Source organism: Schistocerca gregaria, chromosome 8, assembly GCF_023897955.1.
Source record: "Schistocerca gregaria isolate iqSchGreg1 chromosome 8, iqSchGreg1.2, whole genome shotgun sequence".
NCBI classification, from domain to species: domain Eukaryota; kingdom Metazoa; phylum Arthropoda; class Insecta; order Orthoptera; family Acrididae; genus Schistocerca; species Schistocerca gregaria.
Genome location: NC_064927.1, coordinates 259504223 through 259529420, shown reverse-complemented (window position 1 = coordinate 259529420; position 25198 = coordinate 259504223). Strand labels below are relative to the sequence as shown.

The 25198-nt window shown below is 39.2% G+C and overlaps 1 protein-coding gene across 4 annotated transcripts in view; it reads left to right on the top strand.

Moving 5' to 3' along the window:
- Positions 1-7070: 7070 nt before the first annotated feature.
- LOC126284189 (guided entry of tail-anchored proteins factor 1-like) overlaps positions 7071-25198 on the top strand; it is a 111250-nt gene continuing 93122 nt past the window's right edge. Inside the window, exon 1 of one of the 4 annotated variants that reach the window (XM_049982944.1) lies at positions 7071-7216. In XM_049982944.1, the coding sequence (XP_049838901.1) occupies positions 7148-7216 (69 nt within the window). In that variant the 5' untranslated portion in view covers positions 7071-7147. Of the gene's footprint in view, positions 7217-7266; positions 7409-25198 lie in introns of those variants that run through there. The other 3 variants (XM_049982942.1, XM_049982945.1, XM_049982943.1) reach the window with 3 other exon arrangements.

Below are 25198 nucleotides of genomic sequence, written 5' to 3'. Positions count from 1 at the left end.
CTTATATCCTCCTTTCAAGACACCATCCATTCCATTCAACTGCTCTTCCAAGTCCTTTGCTGTCTCTGACAGAATTACAATGTCATCGGCGAACCTCAAAGTTTTTATTTCTTCTCCATGGACTTTAATAGCCACTCCGAATTTTTCTTTTGTTTCCTTCAGTATTATTATTATTATTATTAACAACTGCAAATACTACTAGGGAATTAATGTATTGGTACACAAGTGTAAGAATAAAGTCCCTAAAGATATATCTGCTAGATGTATGATTGTCAACTTTACCCACAGATAAGTACTGAATAAAAGTACACTAGCAATTCCATCTGCAGGTCAACAAAGTGGTAGTGCAAATGATGTTGACATCTACCCAAGAAAAAAACAATATCCAGATGGATAACAATAATGTAAATTCCTGGATGGAGCAATACATAAAATAAGGGAATACCACTCACCTATAGTGTACTGATGAGTTGAGCACAGAAACATACAACAGAAAACAGCATTCACACTAGCTCTTTTAAAAGTAGTACACACAAAACGCACATGCCCCCCCCCCCCTCCCACACACACAACTCAAAAATTGTTTAACAAATGCTACAGGTAAATGTTATGCAATTGTTTGAAAGAGCCCAACCAACATACACTAGGGTAGCTTATCAACTTCAGGTTTATGGAACAATCAGCTATTTTTTATGTCCATCAACACTGCCTCACATTTTTTATGAAGTCCTTATTACATGTTGCAACTCTTAACAGAATCTACAGGTGTTGCAGTATCATTACTCGTACTTCAGTACTCTTTGTAGTTAGTGTATCTTCCAGAGTGTTGACCCTGCTTTACATGGTATTAACAGATTTTCACACTGATTTGAGCCGAGTGATTTACTTCTTTGTGCCTTCAATAGTTTTATTTTCCTTCAGGCAATGTACTTCTGCTGCCGAATATTCTCTCTAAGTTGACAATTCATTCACTGTCTGTAAATTTTTCACTCTTACCTGAAATTCTCACTTTAAGTAATTTCCTTACATCTGATAAACATTTCATATGATTACTGGCTTCTTATTTTTAATCACAGCCTATTTCTACCTTTTTTGTAAGCTCAGCTGTAATCTTCACTATTAAATGTGCATTCAAACAGTCAATGTGTACAGTTCCTTCATGCCACAAAACACAACACTGTCAATGGTTTAAGACTTTGGACACAATGCATTGGAAGTACTGCTGCTATTTACTGTTCCAACTGACTTGGCATTCCCCTTAGATGCTGGCCATTTTCACCAGTTGTCCTTTGGAGAGGACAGCAGCTGCCAGTATAATTGTCCTCTGTTGTAGTCCTCAAGGTAATTTGGAGACACTAAGGCTGGTTGGAGATAGTAAACCAGGTGTTCCTTAGTCAAACATTCAGATTAAAAATTTCTGTTTATTAATAAAATATGGAGTTGTGAGATACCTACACTGTACCATCGCTACATGTAAGTACTGTTCATGCTCTAACTGCTTATACTAACATCTATACGAATTTTCGTTGCTTCTAGCATTTTCCAAATGAAGCGTGACACAACAGGGTTCTTAATTTGTTGTTGGTGGCTGACCTTTTCAACACTGATTTGTAACTTTTGACAAACTTCTGGTAGTTTCTACACCATTGTCCATCACCCCCCCCCCCCCCCCCCCCCCCCCCTGCTGTGTCCTCTCAATATGAAACCTGGCCAAAGATAAATCTTATCACTTATTTCAAAGGTATTTCGCTCATCACAATCTGGTGAATTTCAATAGCTGCTTCCCAACCTATGATAATATCTAGTGTCTGTGCTCTTGCCTTAGTAGTTTCTCTCTACCAAGACTGCCTGTTACAGTCATCCCAGTGTTGAATATGCAACTGTCTCTTTTTGCACCATGTAGGTATCTTGTCTGATCATTTTTCAACTCAGTTTGATCATCTCATGACTTTATGAGACAGTAAACAACAGCATCATATGCAAACAATCTAGATGATTGCACAGATTGTCTCGCAGATTGTTTATATAGACCAGGAACAGCAGAGTGCCTATAAGATTTCTGTGGTAAATGTCAGACATCACTTCTATTTTACTCGATGACTTTCCATCAGTTACTACAAACTGTGCTCTCTCTGACAGGAAACCATGAATCCTGTTGCACAATTGGGATGATACTCTGCAGGCACAGAATTAATGAATAAGCTTAATTCGATTCGCAGGTGCTGACAAGGAATGGTGCCAAAAGCCTTCTGGAAATATAAAGATATGGAATCAATCGGAGATGCTCCATTGATAGCAATTGTTAATTCATGTGAATTTGTGTTTGACAAGAATAATTTTTTCTGGGTATAATTGGCTATTTTGAGGTAATTCGTAATGTTCAAACACAGTATGCATATGTTTCAAAATCTTACTGGTTGGTTGGTTGGTTTGGGAGATTAAAGGGACCAGACTGCGACGGTCATTGGTCCCTAAAATCTTACTGCAAATCGATGTTAGTGATATGGCTTTGTAATTCAGCAGATTTCTTCTATCTTATTTCTTGACCACTGGTGTGACCTGTGCTACTTTCCTTTCAGTTGGTTTTTTTTTTTTTTTTTTTTTTTTTTTTTTTTTACATCGGCTCTTTTGTCAAGTGAGCAATTGCATATGACTGCTAAACAGCTATTGTATCAACATACTCTGAAAGGAAACTAACTGATATAATATTTGGACCAGAGGCTTTGCCTTTATTACGTTATTTAAGCTGCTTCACTGCACCGAGGATATCTACTTCTAAGTTACTCATGTTGGCAGTTGTTCTTGATTTGAATTTTAGAATATTTCCTTCACCTTCTTTGGTGAAGGAATTTTGGAAAACTGTATTTTGTAACTATGCTTTAGTGACACTGTCATCAGTGACGTAACCATTGCTATCACACAGTGAAAGTATAGATTGTGTCTTACCACTGGTATACTTTACATATGACCAGAACCTATTTGGATTTTCTCCAGATTTTGGGACAGAGTTTCCCTGCAGAAATTATCAAAAGTATCTCACATTGAAGTCCGTGCTAAGGTTTGAACTTTAGTAAAACTTCACCAATTTTGGAGATTTTTTGTTCTTTTATGTTTGGCACACGTTCTTCATTGCTTCTGCAACATCGTTCTGTCCTGTTTTGTGTAGCATGGAGGACCAGTATCATCTCATTAATTTATTTGGCATATATCTCTCAACTGCCTTTGAAACTATTTCTTTGAAGTTAAACCACATCTGGTCTACTCTTACTCAGTCAGACTGGAAGGAGTGGAGACTGTTTCTTAGGAATAATTATTAGATGAACACAAGTAAAATGAAATGACTGTAAGTGTTTTATCCATCTGCATGTTACTGTAATGCAGTTTCCTTACTGAAACATGCTTGTTGTTATCTTTTTAAAAAAACTAGTCCATGTGGAAAACAGTTTATTATGCATGAAACTCCTTGTTTACTTTTGTTAATGAATATGCGTATAGCTCACAGAGAGATTCTTACAAAAGTCTGACATTTGTCTACATAAGACCAAATTTTAAAAACAATCTATGCAAGGGTAGGATAATCCACCCAGCTAAGTAATATTAATCTCCAGGTTTTCTTGTTGCATTTGATTCATGGTGTGCTTCTGGATGTTCTGCCCAGCTGTCTCCATTTTATGCACAATATTTCGAGAACTGTCCCATTCGTTTTCTACAGCTGCTGCAAGTTTTGCTGTTATATGTACTTGCTGCTTGGACTCCAAACACACTGTAAAGTATTGTTGGTCTCACACTGCTATTTATAACTGAGTTTGATTTCCAATGCCCACTATGCCTTTAGCCTATGAGACTCTCCATCAAAAATAACATGCTACATTCTCCTTACCAATAATCTTCACTCGAGCAAAATTTTTTTTTTTTTTTTTTTTTTTTTTTTTATAGCTCATATGGCCATAGTTTCTTTAATTTTAAATGTTGGTTTAGTACTGAGTCAAATGCTTTTTTGGAGGTCAAGACTCTACATACCTGATTGCCTTGATCCATAACTTTCAGGATGTCATGTGAGAAACGTGCAACTTAAGTTTCTGATGACTGTTGTTTTTGGAGTCCACATTGGTTGTACAGAGGGGATCATTCCATTCAAGACCCCTCATTACATTTGAGCTCAAAATCTTTTCTAGAATTCTACAACATGTGGATGTCAATTATAATGAATGTAAGTTTTAAGGAGTTCTGTGTTATTCTTCTTGCAGACAACTACGACACATGCTTTCTAACAACCAGTACTAGCTAGCATTAATATCAGTATCACTCACTCTATAGCAGTAGGCTGTGAATTAAGCTGGGCTGTACTCCCTTAGTGTCTTCAAAAACAAATATTTGAAAATCACTCACTCTATAGCAGTGGACTGTGAATTAAGCTGGGCTGTACTCCCTTAGTGTCTTCACAAACAAATATTTGAAAATAAAACTACGATTTTCTGTTTTCACTATGCTACACTCAACTTCAGTTCCTGATTTCTATGAGGGTCTGGACAATGTCTTCGACAGTTTTTATACTGATAGCTTATACACATTACCAGAATTGCTTTTGGTTTTGTTGGATATGTTTCGATGAGGCACTGGTGTAGTAGTTGAAGGGTTCGTGCACTGCCCTTTTGAAAGCCAAACCAGTTTCGTTCATTGTCCCTCTATCTATTATCCCTATGCTTCGTTTTATACCTGTTATGCCTTAACAGAGACTGTATTCTACAGATGATATTTCTCAATCATGATCTGTTCTTCTAGATACATATCCAGCTTTTGGTCAACTATTCTAAAATTGAGCCGTGGTTCCTCTACATGCTCATGCACTGGGCTAAATGTTTCAAGTTGCTTCTCAGAATTGACACTACCTCTTCTTTAACTAATTTACTGAACATGTACATATTCCTACATGTTTTACTTGTACTTTGTACTTTTGCCATTAATGTAGCAGTCACTGTTTTTTTTTTTCCCCTGATATTAGTTTTGATATGGACATTTGTTGCCACTAGATCTACTATAATTCCATCATGAGTGGGCTTCTGAACCATCTGTTCTTAACAGTAATTAGAAAATCATTTAGTATTGCTTAGCAATGTATCTTCTCACAACTACCGCTTATTAAATTGTAATTACCCAAATTGATTGTTGTAATTGGATAGATAAAAAAATCAACTCACAAAGCAGTGGCAGGAGAACACATAAATAAATGTATTTCTGAAATGTTCCTTATCCTAGAGATCCTCCTCACTACGGATCAATTGGAATGAAAGTAAATCTAATCTTAAAATTTGCGAGCTTTTGGGTCCAGGGGCTGCTTCTCCTGGCTGAAGGGGAAGGAAGAGAGGGGGGGGGGGGGGGGGAGGTGCAGGAAAAGGACTGGCGAGGTTTAGAAAATGGAGAGAGTTTGGTAAAGTCGCCCAGAATGCTGGGTCAGGGGATATTTAAGATCCGGTAATCCTCTCATCTACCAGATGTAGCAGCATGCAGCTGACTCCTGTAGGACAATATTATGCCTATAGAAATTACCGGATAACTTAGTCTACATTTAAAAGCTTTCAGTATGTCGCATCTTACAGCTCACAAATATCTAAGAAAAAACATTTTTTTTAATTTCACACCAAAGGTGCTGGCTGATTAGTTTCGGGCTTTGTTCATTTTCGCAAGACACCTATTATTATCCACATTTGACACATCCACTCATAACAAATTTTGTGTCGCTCTCACACGTAAAAATCTGTGGACTCACACGATGAGCTAATGACTTCACGTCATTCACTTACCCGCTACATCTGGTTGGTTCTGTAATGCTGGGAACTGGGGGCATCAGTTTTTAAATATTTTGTTATAAGGGGAAATGGGTATTCTTTAAACGTTTTCCTTCCTCTCATCTGTGCTTATTGTTGTTTTGGTCATATTTTTATTTTGTTACTTCGAAATCCTTAGCAAAACAAATAAAAAATCGTAACACAAACGCAAGAAAGAAAGACTGAGTATAGCCTTTATCCTCCATACCAAAAGCTACAGCTACGTGCTTATAAAGATAATTATGAGAACCACGAAGAAGACATTCCCTGAAGTACACACTGCAAAAGGTGTGACGACTGTTTTGGCACACAGTGAAGTAATATTTTGTGTTCATAAAAACAGTTGGAGTCATCTTGAATAATTTCGTTTCAAAATTATCAGATTTCATGATTGTAGGCTAATTCACAAATTCTGGTGAAAATGGCTTGTAATCTGCGGGGCTCAATTTTAAATTACTACGTTATTAAACATAACACAACGAAAACCGCAACATTATTAATATACAATGTACTGCATAACCGGGCGCGTGGATCAGACTAGTCCTTAATACGAAGTACTACTGTACCAACTGAGAAATTGCCATCCTGTTTCTTTCGACTGTTTTTCTCCACAATACACTGCGCCTTAGGTGTATTAGCACTTTAACAATATATTTTTTTTTTTTTTACCGAGAGGTTAAAAAGCTATCTACCAAAATTTAACATTGTCCAAATTCAAACCTACATCGTGTGCATCGCAAGGTACAGGAAGCAATTCGGTAAATTCTGCTCTCAATATCACTGTAATTACACATTAATTACGTGTTTAAATAAGTATCATCTGTCTTTCCATTTTTCACACAGTTATGACAAGGAAGCAAATTGATCTCTACGTAAGTACGTAGTATGTGCGATGTACATCGTTGAGCGAATAAAAAAGTGTCTCCACAATTCTTTTTATAACAATGTATGATCATAACAGCTCGGGGTTGTATCGGTTTGCTGTAGACGGAAAACGTGTTTCGCGATCTAAATAGGCAGCATTCCAACATAACGTAGAATTTTCACAACATCCTGTCACCGTATTTTTTTTCGAAGCATTTATCGATGTTCTGAAAACACTATACTTCGACAATAAATATCTAGTATCTATGGTCGAAGACACTATACAGACTTGAAATCTCTGATTCTGTCACTGCCAACTTTGAAACAGATAAAAATTCGACTATGGATATGTTTTCTGCCCCATCTAAGAAATCTCACTTCTTACTCCTCCTTGGTTTTTTATGAAAGATCTTTGGTATTGTTTACATACGTAAAGTAAATAAACTATTGAACCGGCGATGTATATTTTATTGTCAACGACATGTATCTGCTTTATCAACGCCTTTCTTCCAGTTATTGTCAGAAGTGTGAGTACTGTTTTGTCAATTAATGAAGAGAAGCACTAGCCATTCGCATAAATTTCAGCGATGTGACGAAGTACGATGCTTTTATAAAGCACTATTGTTTCGGAAATGTTATTCAGACACCTAGCCGTGCAGATTCTTGATAATTTACTCATGGAGAAATGAGAAAACAAAAATCTGAATTAGAAGGAAGCGGTATGTGCAGCAAGAGAGTGGTAATATTGTAATGCTCTGTATTTAATCCTGATTGTGAACCTGGTACTTATCTCTCAAAGTTTCTCCCCGTTCTCACGGTTGTTTCTGAAGATCTTCCTCAACAATAATATTGATTTTTATATCATTTAACACACCACTGAACATAATAAACATATTTGCAGATTGTTGTATGTATAGTGCAACTGATCACAACCATCTATGTATTTGACTCGTAGTGTAATCATCTGCAGTGCAACCTACCTCTATATTCTTTAGCATCTCTTTTTTCCTCAACTTCGTCCTTCCTATCTTTTGAATGAAATTCCACAGTGCATGACACTGGAATCATAATCTGGAAGAACAAGGATCAAATTCAAATCTGATAATTCACGTTTAGGTTTCAACAAACAATGTTGTATCCATGTCCAACCATAATACTGCTTCATTTATAGTAATCTTGTTGCTATGGATGTTGAACCCCAATTTTCCTTCTTTCCTATTTCTTCTGCTGTTTAACTATTTTTCATTCACTTTAGTTGGGCTACATACTCGTAGAAGACCTGCATTCCACGTGGTTTCTCTATCAGTAATATTTCATTTTTACATAATGCCTGTGTTGTCTCTGCCCCTTCAGAACTGTAGTCTTCATTTTGAATGTATTGACTGATTTACTTGTCTTCTTGCTTTGTCATGTTTTGTCCTAGAGGTAATGGCTGTACAGTGACTGTGAGAGGCAGCACAGTAATGAATACTGGATTTATATTTTTAGGATTGCTCTTTTATAGTCTGTGACTGTGTGGGATGATTGTGGTAGGTAGTGCAGTGATTAAGGTACTGGTTTTATGCTCGTCTATACTGAATTACCATTTGATTATCTGTTTTTACATTTGCATCTTTACACTTTTGAGTCAGTATAAAGTGAATGGCAGAGGACATTTTTTGTTCTGTGAGACATTTAGTTTTGTTCATATTCTTTTCATGGATGGAATATTGGAAAAATATTTGCATGTATGCCATTCTGTGTAATGTTGTTAATCAAATTCTACTGATACTCACCTCAAGGAAGTCATAATTATTTAAGGAAAAGGAATTAAGAATATTTGTAATTTCATTCCTCAAAACCAGGTCAATGAATATGTTGATTTACAAGACATGTTTAGCATCTACCATTTGAGGATTTGCCAGCTTATGTTTTTCAACAATATTGTTATACTATAAGCTAGTCAGATAAGCCTGGTGACCATTTGCGATGTCTTGCTTAATACGCTGCTGGAAAAAAAAAAATTAGTACACCCGTTTAGAGGTTTCCAGTTCACTCAAAAGTTATTGTTGCAATACTGTATATGGAGTAAATGAAATGATTACATTTACAGATAATAGCACATGCGATTCTGAGGTACCAGGTATTGACCCATGCTGGAACACCCACATTCATGTGTGATGTAGCCTCCACAGGTGGCAATGCAAGTGCTGATTCGTGTCATCCAGTCAGTTGTACAGGTGGTGAATACTATCCTGGGATATTTTATGCCAAGCCTGCTCACCCTGTTCACTTACTTCTCTAAGAGTTGTTGGTTGATGAGTTGCACCAGCCACTTCTTGTCCCATGATACCCCACATGTACTCAGTTGAACACGAGTCAGGAGATCATACTGGCCAGGTAATAGAACCCAGTATGTTGTCCTCGATGGTGAGTGTTCATCGGAGGTGAGGGTATCATCTGGAGTGCCCCAGGGAAGTGTGTTGTTTTCTATCTACATAAGTGATCTTTTGGATAGGGTGGATAGCAATGTGTGGCTGTTTGTTGATGATGCTGTGGTGTACGGGAAGGTGTCATCGTTGAGTGACTTTAGGAGGATACAAGATTACTTGGACAGAATTTGTGACTGGTGTAAAGAATGGCAGCTAACTCTAAATATAGATAAATGTAAATTAATGCAGATGAATAGGAAAAAGAATCCTTTAATGTTTGAATTCTCTATTAGTAGTGTAGCGTTTGACACAGTCACGCCGATTAAATATTTGGGTGTAACATTGCAGAGCGATATGAAGTGGGACAAGCAAGTAATGGCAGTTGCAGGGAAGGCGGATAGTCATCTTCGGTTCATTGGTAGAATTTTGGGGAGATGTGATTAATCTGTAAAGGAGACCCTTATAAAACACTAATATGACCTATTCCTGAGTACTGCTCGAGCGTTTGGGGTCCCTATCAGGTCGGATTGAGGGATGCTAGATTTGTTACTGGTAGGTTTGATCATCATGTGAGTGTTACAGAAATGCTCCAGGAACTCGGGTGGGAGTCTCTAGAGTAAAGGAGGCGTTCTTTTCGTGAATCACCACTGCGGAAATTTAGAGAACCAGCATTTGAGGCTGACTGCAGTACAATTTTACTGCCGCCAACTTACATTTAGCGGAAAGACCACAAAGATAAGATAAGAGAGATTAGGGCTCATACAGAGGCATATAGACAGCCATTTTTCCCTCGTTCTGTTTGGGAGTGGAACAGGGAGAGAAGGTGCTAGTTGTGGTACAAGGTACCCTGTGCCATGCACCATATTGTTGATTGTGGAGTATGTATGTAGATGTAGTTGCTGCACATCCTGCAGAGCATGTTGGAAGGGTTGGCACAGGTGGCACTCTGGTAGCTGTGCCAGTATGCTATCTATTGGCAGATGACATTGAAACTATTATCAGTACATCTCCTATACCCTAGATGGCATGTGCCATTACCAGATCAAAATTGACATTGTCTTTCCATGTGTACTCTTTTTTTTTTTACCCCTCTGGCTGTGTATGTTGGCAACATGGTGGTCCTGTTAACCTGATCTGATATGGGTTCCACAGACGTAAAAGCAATATTATAGACTGAGCTGCACAACTGTTTTGTAAGCAATTTTGTCCCTAGATCAACTCCGGTTTCCCAATATCATCCCAGTGGATAAAAATTGATATTCATTTGACTGACACTTTACATGCTTTCTCCACATCGTTCCATGTGACTGCCAAATATTTCCTCCAAGAAACCAATGGGCACTTTCTTTTTTGTCTCTGTTATATTGAGCTAGTGTGCTCCATTTATAATATTAACAATTTGAAATCAATTTTTATTTTATTGTCAAAAAATAATATTAATTCATTTTTTTGTTTTTTAAAATGCATCTTTTAAGTGGACTGCTGAATAACTTATGCCTCAAGTTGCCTTGAAGTTTTTTTTATCCCATGTGGCCACACCACAATACATTTTGTCCACATGTTAGTAGAAACATGTTGGTTTGAGCTGGGCAGCTTCTAGTGCATTTGCTTCAATGTATTCCTTGTATAGTTTATAACATATTTTGCTCTCGTCACTGAAGATAAAAAGTCTTTTTGTCTTAATAAAGATGATCTGTGTCTCCAAAATCCAACTGTACACTACATTCTGTGCAAATGTGGCATGTCTTATGTAGGAGAGACTATCACGACAGTTGAGGAGAGATTCAAGAAGCATCAGTGACACACTTGACTAATACAACCATACGAATCAGGTGTCACCAAGCACTGCCTCTGATATAATCATGAAGTGAAATAAGATGAGACACATATTGTGGTCAGATGCTAAGTTTCTGGAACAGCGTAATGCTGAAGTCTGTTGAAATGGAGATGTCAGCAGACATAATTACCCGGGAATGGATATTTCAATTTAAATTAGGATTGTGATCCAACACTCAATTTATTAAGATTTCATCAACCATTTTCATCCAACAGAGTTGGTAAACATTGAGAGGATGTGAATTTCAAAATGGTTCAAATGGCTCTGAGCACTATGGGACTTAACTGCTGTGGTCATCAGTCCCCTAGAACTTAGAACTACTTAAACCTAAGTAACCTAAGGACAAGACACACACATCCATGCCCGAGGCAGGATTCGAACCTGCGACCGTAGCAATCGCACGGTTCCGGGCTGAGCGCCTAGACCCGCGAGACCACCGCTGCCGGCAATGTGAATTTCATAAAATGTTAGTGAGACCTCTGAAATATAGGGCATCAAAGAGTGTATTAGATGTCAAGAGTAAAACTCAGCTATAAATAGAGCTTTGAGACCAACAGCAGTTCACAGTCTGGTTGAAGTCAGGCAGCAAGTACACATAGCAGCACAACTCTCAGTACTTGAAGTAACTGAAATATTGTGCATAAAATAGATGGTTGAAACATCAGAAAAAACCTGTTTTTGAACTACACTTCATAGTTAGTAACAAAAAATGAAGCTGTAAGCCTGTGTGGAAGATCAGTATCAGAACTGATATATTTAATACAGATGGGAAGACTGTAGGAGAAGGAACAAGAATGCCAACTTTCACAATTTAGATATTGTCAATGAGCTCACAATGTGCAACGGCATGTAAAGCTACCTTCAGGGAGATAAATGTCAATGCTTACAAATGGATCAGGACATCTACAGAAATCCACATCCATTCTATTCGAGACAGTTCATTAAATTGTCCAAGAAATTTTTGCCACATCTTGTTTATTTTTGCGATCTTATATACCAAAAGCAGACCTACTTAGCCCATTAATCTACACAAACACTATCGACAGTTACTAGTAAAAATCATGTGCCCACTTTGCTACAGCAACTGTGCATTGTGTGTTTTACTCAGTAACTGCTTTCAGTTTATCTGTGTCCTTATATACCCAATTTATTCATGGTCTTCGTTGAATTTATCAGCTTTTTGTGACAGTTATCAGCTATCCTCTGAAAATGACTAATTAACTACTAATGCCAGTCATTGTTAACATCAAGATTGAATATATTGGAGTACAACTGCAGTGATCACTGTAGTTCTGCGTTGTAGTTCAGACATAATGTAAACCTTTATAAATTATTTGGCCTTTCATCCCCCCCCCCCCCCCCAAAACTATTGACCTGCCCTGCCCTGGGGTGGCTTGCGTGTCTCATCAATGTGGATAGCTGTATGACAGATGGAACCACATTGGATTTGTATCTGTGGGGAGGCACACTTACAAAATGTTCCTAAAGAATGGCTGCAACCATTTCAGTAGTTGAAGGGGCAACAATCAGCATGAGTGACTGATGCGGTTTTGTAACATTATCCGACACGGCCTTGCTAAGTTGAGGCTGTGGCATGACAGAAAGCATGAGTGACTGATGCGGTTTTGTAACATTATCTGACATGGACTTGCTAAGTTGAGGCTGTGGCATGACTGAAAGCAAGGAGAAACAACATATTTTATTTTTACAAAGAACAAGTCACTCTACTATGTGGTTAAATGAAGATAGCATCCTTTCATGTAAAATATTCTATAGGTAAAACGTATCCACATTTGGATCATGGGGCAGGAACTACCCAGGAGAATGTTTTCACCAGGGAAGAACGAATTTGGACTTATAAGGGTGGCGTGTGGAATGTTAGATACCTTAATCATGCAGAAAGAATAAAATAAAGAATTTCAAAAGTGAAATGAGTGAATTGAAGTTAAATATTGTGAAATTTTGTGAAGTGTGGTGGCAGGAAGAACAGGGTTGTCAGCACAAAATCAATGGATAAATAATCTAATAATAAATAAGTAAATAGCAGAGGACCTGAACTGCTATGAACAGCATAGTGAAAACATTATCATAACAAAGACACAGAACATACCAGTACATTCATCCTCATCTGAGGCAAGATGTCCCACAGCTGGTCCTGATATTCTGGAAACGGACTCTGGGTTGTCATCTAAGCTGATCCCATGCACATTCAATTGGCGACAGATCTGGGAAACCTGCTGGCCATGGGAGTAAGTCAACATTACACAGGCAGTTCATAGAGAGATAAGCCGCGTGTGGATAAGCACCATCCTGTTGAGAAATGTCACCACAATATTGTTGCTTGAGAGGGAACGGGGTGTCCATGACATGCTGTTGTTCTGTGGGTTCTCTGTCATTACCAGCCATGACCTGAAGCTATACCTGATGACTCCCCTGAGCCCAATAGTAACATTGCTGTGCCTCTCCAAAATACAGTGGAACCTCACTTAACAAGCACCTCCCATAATGTGCAATTTGCATAATGAGCAAAATAATTTGTAAAAAAAGACTCACTTATTGAGCAATCCTTATCGTTATGAGTGATGATGATGTAGTGTGACATCACCAACAGTTCGCGCGGAGGGGTAAAAGTTCAGTGATTTGAACACTTCGCTCTTGGCAGTGACATATGAACAATGCCTTTAGTACAAACTGCTGTCTGGGTTTAGTGCTCTTTCTGCTACCATCTTAGTGCAGCTTGCGATCAAACATTTTTCTAAACTTGTGTTCACACAGTATCTTTTTGTGTGCAAATTTAATATCTCTTGTAGAAATGTCACTGAAGATAAAGATATAAGAAGACGACCATAAGAGAACATAAATGACCTTGGAAATGAAACATAAAATCATTGAAAAATGTGAAGATGATGTGAGCGTTGCTGGTTTAGCATGCTCATACGATTGGTCTGCATCAACTATTTGCACTATCATCAGAACAAGGGTAAGATTAAGGAGATAGAGGCTTCAAAGGGAATGACAAGAGTATCTAAACAACAGTTTCGTATTCTGGGTGATGTGGGAAGGTTGCTGCTTGTATGGATAAATGGAAAGCAATTGCGAGGCAACACTACTAATGAGAACCTCACTTGTGAGAAGGTGAGAATGATTTTTGCTGAGCTCATTTAATCGACACCAGTATCATCAGTGGCCATAGAAGTGTTTAAGGGAGCCATAGGTGGTTCAAGAAATTTAAGTGGAAAACTGGCATCCACAGCATTGTAAGACACATTGAAGCAGCCAGTTCCAACACAAAGGCAGCAAGAGCTTCTTCATCAACTTCAATATGTTCATAGATTCTGAGAGTTATCTGCTACAACAGGTTTTTAATTGTGATCAGACAGGTCTATTCGGGAAAAAGATGCTGAAGTTTACCTTTGTAACAGCAGAGGAGAAAGCATTGCCCGGTCACAAGCCAGTGAAAGACTGTCTCACACTGTTATTCTGTGCCATTGCAAGTGGCGATTTGAAAATTGAACTGCTGCTTGTTGACCATTCAGAAACTCCACAAACCTTCAAGAAGTGTAAAATCCTGAAGGGTAGGTTAAATGTGATGTGGAGGTCCAACAATGAGGCTTGGGTGACAAATGATGTACCTTCTGATTGGATCAATGATGTGTTTGGTCCTTGTTGAAATTTTTTTTGCTTGAGATGAATCTGCCACACCATGTGTTGCTTGTTATGGACAACACTCCTGCTCATTCTCCAGGCCAGCAAGACCACCTCCAGGAAGAATTTTAATTCATGAAGATCCAGTTTCTGCCTTCCTGCACCACTCCATTACTTCATCCTATGGACCAGCAGATTATTTCTAACTTTAGAGGCTTTACACTAAAGCACTCTTCAAGAATTGCTTTTAGTTGACTGAAGCTACCAACTCACTCTCAGAGAGTTTTGGAAATATCACTTCAACATCGTTGTCTGCGAGAATTCTCACTTCTACTTGGAAGAAGCTTTGGCAGAAGTGCATCGTCATTTGTGACTGTGAGGCATATGAATCAATGAATCATTACCTGTGAAGCCTGTAGTCAGTGAGATTGTATCTTTAGCCAAGAGCATGGGACTAGAAGTGGATAACAATGCCATAAATGAGCTTATGAAAGATCACTGCCAAGAAATGACCATGGAAGAGCTTAAGGAGTTGCAGAGTGTTTTGCAGCAGGAAGTTGTGGAGAGTTGAACTTCAGAGAGGGAGGAGACAGCAGCAATCTTCTGGCCCAATATGACAAATGCTGGAAGCATGGGAATCGGTTGCAGTGTACATTGAAAGTCATCCCCCCAATAAAGTAGTGGCTATGTGCGCTACAAATTTATTTCACAATAATGCTGTGTCACATTTTTGCCAAGTGTTGAAGTGTCTGCAGGTGACTATAGATAACTTCCTAGTAAAAAAGAATTAGTTATGTGCCATGAATAATAAAGTACACAATTCTGCACATAAAATTTTCTTTGAATAAATGGCATGAATAAGATACAACTTTTATCACCTTTTCTGCATGGAATGCATTATGGTATTTTACAATAATGTATATGGGATAACTTGTTTTGCTTAATGAGTATTTCATACTATGAGTAAGATTCTTGAGCGAATTATGCTCGCTATGTGAGGTTCCTCTGTATTGTAATAATGGGAACCATTCCAAGGTCACCACCATATTCGCTGACGATGGTCGTGTGGGGATTTGCGGAACTACGATTCATCAATGAATGTGATGCAGTGCTATACATCAGCAGACCATGTGTTCAGGTCATGCACTACTCCAAAAGCAGCTGTTTGTTTTGTGGTGTTATTGGCAGTCTAAGCAAGGGATGGTAATTCCCTAGTCTGGCTGCTGCTTTACTTTTATTAAAGGAGTGAGATGACACATAATGTTTCACAGATCCATTCGTTGTTCTCATATGGCAGACACAGATGTAAAGGAGTTATGGTGTGCTTGGTGAACAGTATGACAATCCTCCCTGGTAGTAGTCAGACATGGTTGATTGGAACCTTGACAATGAGTATTCCTGCACTCATGTTCCTTAGCAGTCCTGCCTTGGACCACTGCTGCACCCAATGACCCCACATGTCTGCATATTGCACGATTCGACCAGCTAGCCAAATGCAGATCCACAATGAGTCCGCTTTCAAACTCCATCAGATGCTGACAATGCTGTCTCATACGAGCATGTTTCATCTCCGTGTCCTTCGCAGAGATAACTCTGATGCTGTTTGTGCCCCTTACATTTGCAAACAGGCCTTATAATGACACTAAACATAAAGAACACTGGTGCACTCAAGTAGTCTATCTGTCACAGAGAGTTGCAGCTCTAATCATTTATATACCGGCCAGTGATGTGTATGTGTGTGAAGTTACTTTGACATCCGACCCTGTCTCATGAGTGCTTCATTATTTTTTTGGGGCAGCATAGTTATGAGGTGTGGTTTAAACACTACACTGTACCTTCTTCCAGTTAATCAAACAGTTAACTGGAAACTAAATATAGTTTTCAGTATTTCATTATAACTGGGCAGCTAATATTCTATGGTGTTTACCGTAGTAATCTTAATAAATACATAGTCTGATAGTACTGGAATTATTGTTTTATATGTGTTCTCCATTATGAATTTAAAGTAGTTCCAATAAATTTATAGACATAATTATATTACATAAGTCAGTACTGTAGCAGTTAGTTTTGAATTTAGTGGTTGATGTACCACATTTTACTTTGGATATTTTTCGACTTAATTTACAGTGATATAAATGGCAGAATCATGCACTGGCAATGCCAAAGAAAATTACTGTCAAGTTTGAATGAATATCACTGTGTGTTACATGCAAAATATATGTGTGTATTTCACTCTGCATAGTCTGTAGTACCCAGTTGTGTGTTATTGTCATACATTATACAAATAGTGGTATCTATACTACAACCCCCTATGTTTCGCTCACATAGGGATCACGAGGATAAGACTAGAATAATTACTGCATGCATAGAGGTATTCAGTCAGTCATTCTTCCTGTGCTGCTCCGTATGTAAATGGAAAATGAAAAAGTCCTAATAACTGGTACAATGGGATGTACCCTTCACTATGCACCTCATGGTGGTTTTCAGAATGTAGATGTAGATATCTAGATTGTGTAATATTTTTTAATCATATAATTTTGTATACCGTGTTTAAGTGTCTGTCACTTTCAGACTTAAGCATAGAACTGTTGAAATAAAGTTCGTTGGTAATATACACAAAATCTAATTACAAAACAGTTGCAATTGGGTTTTGGATCTGAAAATGCTAATAGCCTAAAAATGTTAACCGAAGTAGGGCATAAATTAATTTAAAAAAAAGTGTAAGCTATCTTTACTACACCATTCATAAAGTTCATCACAAGTGAAGATTCATATCAGGAATTTGTATTTCCTTCATTAATTGCTCAGTGTGTAACCAGAGTTGAAGAAATCTGGGGCAGAATTGGGTGAGAGGGAAGGGGCAGAGAAGAAGAATACCTTTATATGAAATAAGTTAGTTATCAAAGCAGTAAATAGATTAATTATTAATAAGTAAATAATAATACAGTCCAGATAATGGCAATGGGTGAGTGGCTGAAGACTAGCGTCCGATGAAATTGCCTTTGCAGATGAAACAAACGATAGTGTTCAGTTGTCAAAGCATTGAGAATCCGGGGATGTAACTGTGTGGAGTCACCTGGAACAATATCGCTGCCCTGAGGTAGCTCAACTGACCTCTCTGGACCTACAGTTAGTTTGCTCTGATCAATGTTTGTGACAACATGCTTTGTACTTGTAGGACAATAAAATGTATTTGTATTGAATCGTATAACCTGTTAGTTGTTTTTGTTGTATCGAACTACTACCAACAGCTCAGTTCATGGAATCGATACTAGAAATAAGAATAATCTTCACAAGTATTTAAAGTCACTTACTCTTGTACAAAAATGTGTGCATTATTCAGGAACACACATTTTCAGTAACTTGCCAGCAGCCACAAAAGCTTAACAACCAAGGAAAGAGAAGCCTAAAGGAAGCGCCAGTAGATAGGCACAATAAATAAAACACACACACAGAATTTCTAGCTTTCGCAACCGATGGTTGCTTCTTCAGGAAAGAGGGAAGGAGAGGGAAAGATGAAAGGATGTGGGTTTTAAGGGAGAGGGTAAGGAGTCATTCCAATCCTGGGAGCGGAAAAAAGGATAGGTATATACTCGCGCCCGCACACGCACACACACACACACACACACACACACACACACACACACACACACACCCATCCATACATACACAGGTGTTTGTGTATGTATGGATGGATATGTGTGTGTGTGTGTGTGTGTGTGTGTGTGTGTGTGTGTGTGTGTGTGTGTGTGTGTGTGTGTGTGCGTGCGTGCGTGCGCGCGCGCGAGTATATACCTATCCTTTTTTCCCCCTATGGTAAGTCTTTCCGCTCCCGGGATTGGAATGACTCCTTACCCTCTCCTTAAAACCCACATCCTTTCATCTTTCCTTTTCCTTCCCTCTTTCCTGACGAAGCAGCCGCCAGTTGCGAAAGCTCGAAATTTTGTGTGTGTGTGTTTGTGTGTTATTTTATTGTGCCTGCCTACCGGCGCTTTCCCGCTTGGTAAGTCTTGGAATCTTTGTTTTTAATATGTTTTTCCCATTTGGAAGTTTCTTTCTATTTTATTTACATCTCTCTCTCTCTCTCTCTCTCTCTCTCTCTCTCTCTCTGTGTGTGTGTGTGTGTGTGTGTGTGTGTGTGTGTGTGTGTGTGTGTGTGTGTATGTGTGTGTGTATAGGGTGGTCCATTGATAGTGACCAGGCCAAATATCTCACGAAATAAACATCAAACGAAAAAACTACAAAGAACGAAACTCGTCTAGCTTGAAGGAGGAAACCAGATGGCGCTATGGTTGGCCCGCTAGATGGCGCTGCCATAGGTCAAATCGATATCAACTGCATTTTTTAAAATAGGAACCCTCATTTTTTATTACATTTTCAAGTAGTACATAAAGAAATATGAATGTTTTACTTGGACCACTTTTTTCGCTTTGTGATAGATGGCGCTGTAATAGTCACAAACGTATAAGTATGTGGTATCAGGTAACATTCCGCCAGTGCGGACAGTATTTGCTTCTCGATACATTATCTGTGTTAAAATTGACAGTTTACCAATTGCAGAAAAGGTTGATATCGTGTTGATGTACGGCTATTGTGATCAAAATGCCCAACGGGCGTGTGCTATGTATGCTGCTCGGTATCCTGGACGACATCATCCAAATGTCCGAACAGCTCGCTAGATAGTTACATTATTTAAGGAAACAGGAAGTATTCAGCCACATGTGAAATGTCAACCACGACCTGCAACAAATGATGATGCCCAAGTAGGTGTTTTAGCTGCTGTCACGGCTATTCCGCACATCAGTAGCAGACAAATTGCGCGAGAATCGCGAATCTCAAAAACGTTGTCGTTGAGAATGCTACATCAACATCGATTGCACCCGTACCATATTTCTTTGCACCAGGAATTGCATGGCGACGACTTTGAACTTTGTGTACAGTTCTGCCACTGGCCGCAAGAGAAATTACGGGACGATGACAGATTTTTTGCACGCGTTCTGTTTAGCAATGAAGCTTCATTCACCAACGGTGGTAACGTAAACCGGCCTAATATGCACTATTGGGCAACAGAATATCCATAATGGCTGTGACAGGTGGAACATCAGGACCTTGGTGGGTTAATGTAAGGTGTGGCATTATGGGAGGAAGGATAATTGGCCCCCATTTTATCGATGGCAATCTAAATGGTACAATGTATGCTGATTTCGTACGTAATGTTCTACTGATGTTACTACAAGATGTTTCACTGCATGACATAATGGCGATATACTTCCAACATGATAGATTTCTGGCACATAGCTCGCGTGTGGTTGAAGCGGTATTGAATCACATATTTCGTGACAGGTGGATTGGTCGTTGAAGCACCATACCATGGCCCACACATTCACGGATCTGACGTCCCCAGATTTCTTTCTGTGGCCAAATTTGAAGGATATTTACTATCGCGATCCACCAACAATGCCTGACAACATGCGTCAGCACATTGTCATGCATATTTGAACATTATGGAAGGCGAGCTACTCGCTGTTGAGAGGAATGTCATTACACGTATTGGCTAATGCATTGAGGTTGACGGACATCATTTTGAGCATTTATTGCATTAATGTCGTATTTACAGGTAATCATGCTGTAACAGCATGCGTTCTCAGAAATGATAAGTTCACAAAGGTACATGTACCACATTGGAACAACTGAAATAAAATGTTCAAACGTACCTATGTTCTGTATTTTAATTTCAAAAACCTACCTGTTTGTCTAAAATTACGAGCGATATGTTTGTGACTATTACAGCGCCATCTATCACAAAGCGAAAAAAATGGTCCAACTAAAACATTCATATTTCTTTACGTACTACACGAATATGTAATAAAAAATAGGGGTTCCTATTTTAAAAAAACGCAGTTGATATCCGTTTGACCTATGGCAGCACCATCTAGCGGGCCAACCATAGTGTCATCTGATTTCCCCCTTCAGTATTACAGCCGATAGTTATACAAAACAGAACAGAAAATTTACATTCCTAGCTTTCGGAACTTTGTTCCTTCATCAGGGAGGAGAGATGGAAAAAAGGGAAGAAGGGAAAGTGGATTCAGTTACTCACAACCCAGGTTATGAAGCAACAGGGAAAGGTAAACAGGGAGGGTAGCTAGGATGGAGGCATGGCTGTCAGAGGGAAGCCAAAGATATTCTACTGTGCCAGCTTCAAACCACTACCTCTCCCAACGCCCACCCGAAGATCTTCCAAAAACCTCGTTCCTTATCATTCTCAGCCATAATTACTTCACTTTTGAAGGCCAGACTTCTTTCCTGAAGACCCAACAGCTGCTTCCCCTGGCCTGGTATAGGTTTATAGATGACATCTTTGTGGTCTGGACTCATGGTGCAGAAACACTCCTTAATTTCCTCCATAACCTCAACTCATTTTCAAATCTGAATTTCACCTGGTCCTTCTCCAAAACCCAAGCCATGTTCCTGGATGTTGACCTTCATCTTGTTGAAGCTCACATCCACACCTCTGTCCACATCAAACCCACAAACAAACAACAGTACCTTCCTTTTGACAGCTGCCATCCATTCCACATCAAACGCTCCCTTCCCTACAGCCTAAGTATTCCTGGCAAATGTATCTGCTCCAGTGATGAATCCCTCAATAACTACACCAATAACCTGACCAGTGCTTTCCTCTCCCGCAACTATCCTGCAGACCTTGTCCACAAACAGATCTCCCGAGCAATACATTCCTCCCCGTCCAACAACAATGTTCCTACCTCCAGACCACACAGAAGCATCCCCCTTTTCACACAATATTATCCTGGCCTCGATTACATCAACAAATTACTCCACCAGGGATATGACTTTCTCAAGTCAAGCCCTGAAATGAGACCATCCCTTGACGATATTTTCCTCACACCACCCAGAGTTTCCTTTCGTCGCCCCCGTAACATCCTTGTCAAACCCTACAATATTCCCAGACCACCTTCTCTACCCATGGTTCCTACCCCTGTAACCGGCCCCGCTGCAAAACCTGCCCCATGCATCCCCCCACAACCACCTACTCCAGCCCTGCTACTGGTAAAACACACACAATTCAAGGCAGGGCCACATGTGAAACAACACATGTCATTTATCAGCTGACATGCGTGCACTGCACAGCCTTTTACATCGGTATGACGGCAACTAAACTGGCTGAGCGCATGAACGGGCACAGATGAACTGTCCGCCTGGGAGATGTTCAATACCCAGTAGCAGAGCATGCCGTCCAGTATAAATCTAGGGACCTAGGAACCTGCTCTTTGGCTTCTCCCACCCAACACAAGTCCCTCGGAACTGCGGAGATGGGAACCTGCAGTCCAACACATCCTTTCATCCTGCCATCCCCCTGGACTGAATCTACATTAATCAACCTCACTCCCATTTACTCTTCAGTCTTCTCCTTTTTCCCTCTCCTCTTTAGCCATTCACGCACCTTTTCATCCTACATAGTTTTGTTTATCTTAATACTATACACCTCTTTACTTCTGTATGCATCCTCTTTTGTTTGAAGCTGGCACAGTACTTAACAGTAGAATATCTTTGGCTTCCCTCTGACAGCCATGCCTCCATCCTTGCTACCCTCCCTGTTTACCTTTCCCTGTTGCTTCATAATCTGGGTTGTGAGTAACTGAATCCACTTTCCCTTCTTCACCTTTTTTCCCATCTCCCCTTCCTGATGAACCTGATGAAGGAACAAAGTTCCGAAAGCTACTGAGCTGAGGTAAGTACTGGCCAGCCCCTCTATCTCGTTGTTAGTATTTGTTTCATATCTTTATATGAGATTTTCCATTCACCATTTCAGTGCAGTAATGTGTTCATTGTAAATAAGTATTGTAGTAGTTCTATTATATGTTATTACCTTATAAATAATTTTTTAAAAATTTTTTAACTTCAGTGCATTAATGCGATCTTTCTAAATGAGTGTTGTAAAATGATCGTTTCATATAGTGTTAAAAAGAAAGAAACAATCATTCCACTTGGGACCTGTGGAAGGTACATTAGCTTATTTCTTTTAGTTGTAAATATTTGTCATGTATTATTGTTTTTCTGACGTGTTCTACATCCTGGAGGACCACCTCACTACAGATCAATTGGAATGATAGTAAATCTAATCTAATCGATCCTGAGTACCGTACTTCCTACAAGAATAAAATCACGAAGTTTGAAGTATTCATAAAAGGAGTGGAGCTCATGTAATACTCGATGCAGAAATCCAGATGAAATACAAAATTGATAGCATTGAGGGTATTTGGGGTAAATCTGTAAGTTTATTGAAAACATAGTGAAATGGGAAGTAGAAGTGGTGTCCTTGTGAGAGTAGGCAAGAAACTTGAATTTAACTAGATCATTTAGTTTAGTAGTAAATGGTAATTACTATAAAGTAATTGGTGGTTGTGTTAAAACACAAAGTAATTGGTGGTTGTGCCAAAATACTGCGTCAAACAATACTGAATAGTTTTCTGGTTACTGTTTAGAACAGATAGTTTGGAAATACAATCATGACAGAAATGTAGTAGATCTATTGGCAACGAAAAGTAGTGGTCTCTTTCAGGATGTCATGTTGAAACTGATATCAGTGGCCGTAAAACTTATGCAACAACAGTGATTACTAAAATACAAAGAGCAACTAAAACAAGCAGAAAGATATATATTTTGATTAAAGTAATTACAAAAAAAGTAGTAGTGTCATATCCCATGAAGGAACATGAAACATTTAGCTCTTCACATCCCAAGAAGAAACTTGAAATATTTATCTCTCTGCAGGAGGGTGCAGAGGAACTTTGGCTTTGCAAGAATAGTTGACTAAGTGCTGGATAGATGTGTACCTAGTAGAAACAGTTAGTGATTGAGGGGCTGTCCATGAAATACAGTCTCTGTAAAGAAACTTCTAAAGGAACAGCAAGTACTGCGCAATAGAAGTAAAACGAAAACATAGGGATACGGATAGAGGGACAATGAATGAAATAGGTATGGCTTTCAAAAGAGTATTATATGAAGACATCAGCTATTCTCGTACCAATGTCTTATCAAAGGATCTTCTACAAAATCAAAGAAATTGGGTCATACGTAAAGGCTCGCAGTATGAAGGCTGTCAAAGATAGTGTCTGGAGCCTCATACATAACACAGGAACCAAAATTGAGAGTAGCAGCTCAAAAACAGAAATGCTGAGCTACATTTCCAAATATATCTTTGTGAAGGAGATACAGGAATACTGCTCCAGTTTAATTCTCCGTCCACTTCTAAAATGAGTGGTAATGATATTAGTGCCCGTGGTGATGGTAAATAGTTGAAATCACAGCTGACATCTCATAACCACAACATAAATGAGGGTGGGGACCCAAAAGTAACCGGAATCATAATGCTGCACATCGTGTACTTGTAGTAGCAGGTTGCGCTGCCAGAGGATTGTAGTAGGAGCTCTGCTGAGTCATTCTGCCACATGGCGTCACCCAACAGTGAGAAGTGTAGTTTCTTTGGCAGTTCTTTGAGTGTACGTACAGTGCAGACATGACACGTGGAAATGGCTAGTTCTTACGAACAATGTGCGGCAGTGGAGTTTTGTTTCTTGCTCTGCAAGAACACAACAGAAACTGTTACGATGATTCAGACAGCCTACAAAGACCATGCTCTTAGTAAAATGCAAGTGTACGAATGATTTTCTCAGTTTAAAAAGGGAGAAATGGTGGTTGAAGATCAGCCCCGATCCAGTCGACCTTCAACTGCTTGAAGCAAAGACAACATCAGCAAAACCAGTGATCTGACACTGGACAATCGACCAACTTGAGAACTTATCTGGGTTTTCCTGGAGCTCAATTCAGTGCATTTTGACTATTGATCTGGGGATGCGAAGAGTGGCAGCAAAATTCATGCCGAAGCTTCTTATCGGAGATCAAAGGGATCGTCCATTCAAGCCTGTCTCAAAATGAAGGATGTGTTCGAAGATGATACACATTTTTTCAACAAAATCATTACAGGTGATGAGTCATGGTGCTATGGGTACAATCCAGAAAGTAAACAACAGTCATCACAATGGAAGTCACTTGGCTCACCTCGACCAAAAAAAGCTCAGCAAGTGAAATCAAATGTGAAAACAATGTTGATCTGTTTTTTTGACATCAAAGGGATCGTACACTTTGAATTTGTCCCTGAAAACCAGTCAGTAAACCAACAATTCTGTTTGGAGGTTATGAAACGGCTTCGCAGAAGTTTGTTGCGAAAACATCCAGCTTTGTGGGATTCCGGCATGTGGTTCCTGCATCACGACAACACACCCGTGCACATGGCTCTCAGCGTTCGCCAGCTTTTGGCCTCAACGAAGACGACTAACTTGATCCACGCGCCCTGTTTGCCGGATTTAGCACCCTTGGACTTCTTCCTATTCCCGAGGATGAAAAGAGAATTAATGGGAATCGTTAGGCAGATGTGGAAGACATAAAATGCAATGTCATGAAAGTGCTTGCAGGTATCAAAAAGGACAAATTTAAAAGGTGCTTCGAACACTGGAATGAACGTTTGGACAAGTGTATTAATACTAATGGAGAGTACTTCGAAGGAGATTAAGGTTGTATTTGAAAACAATAAA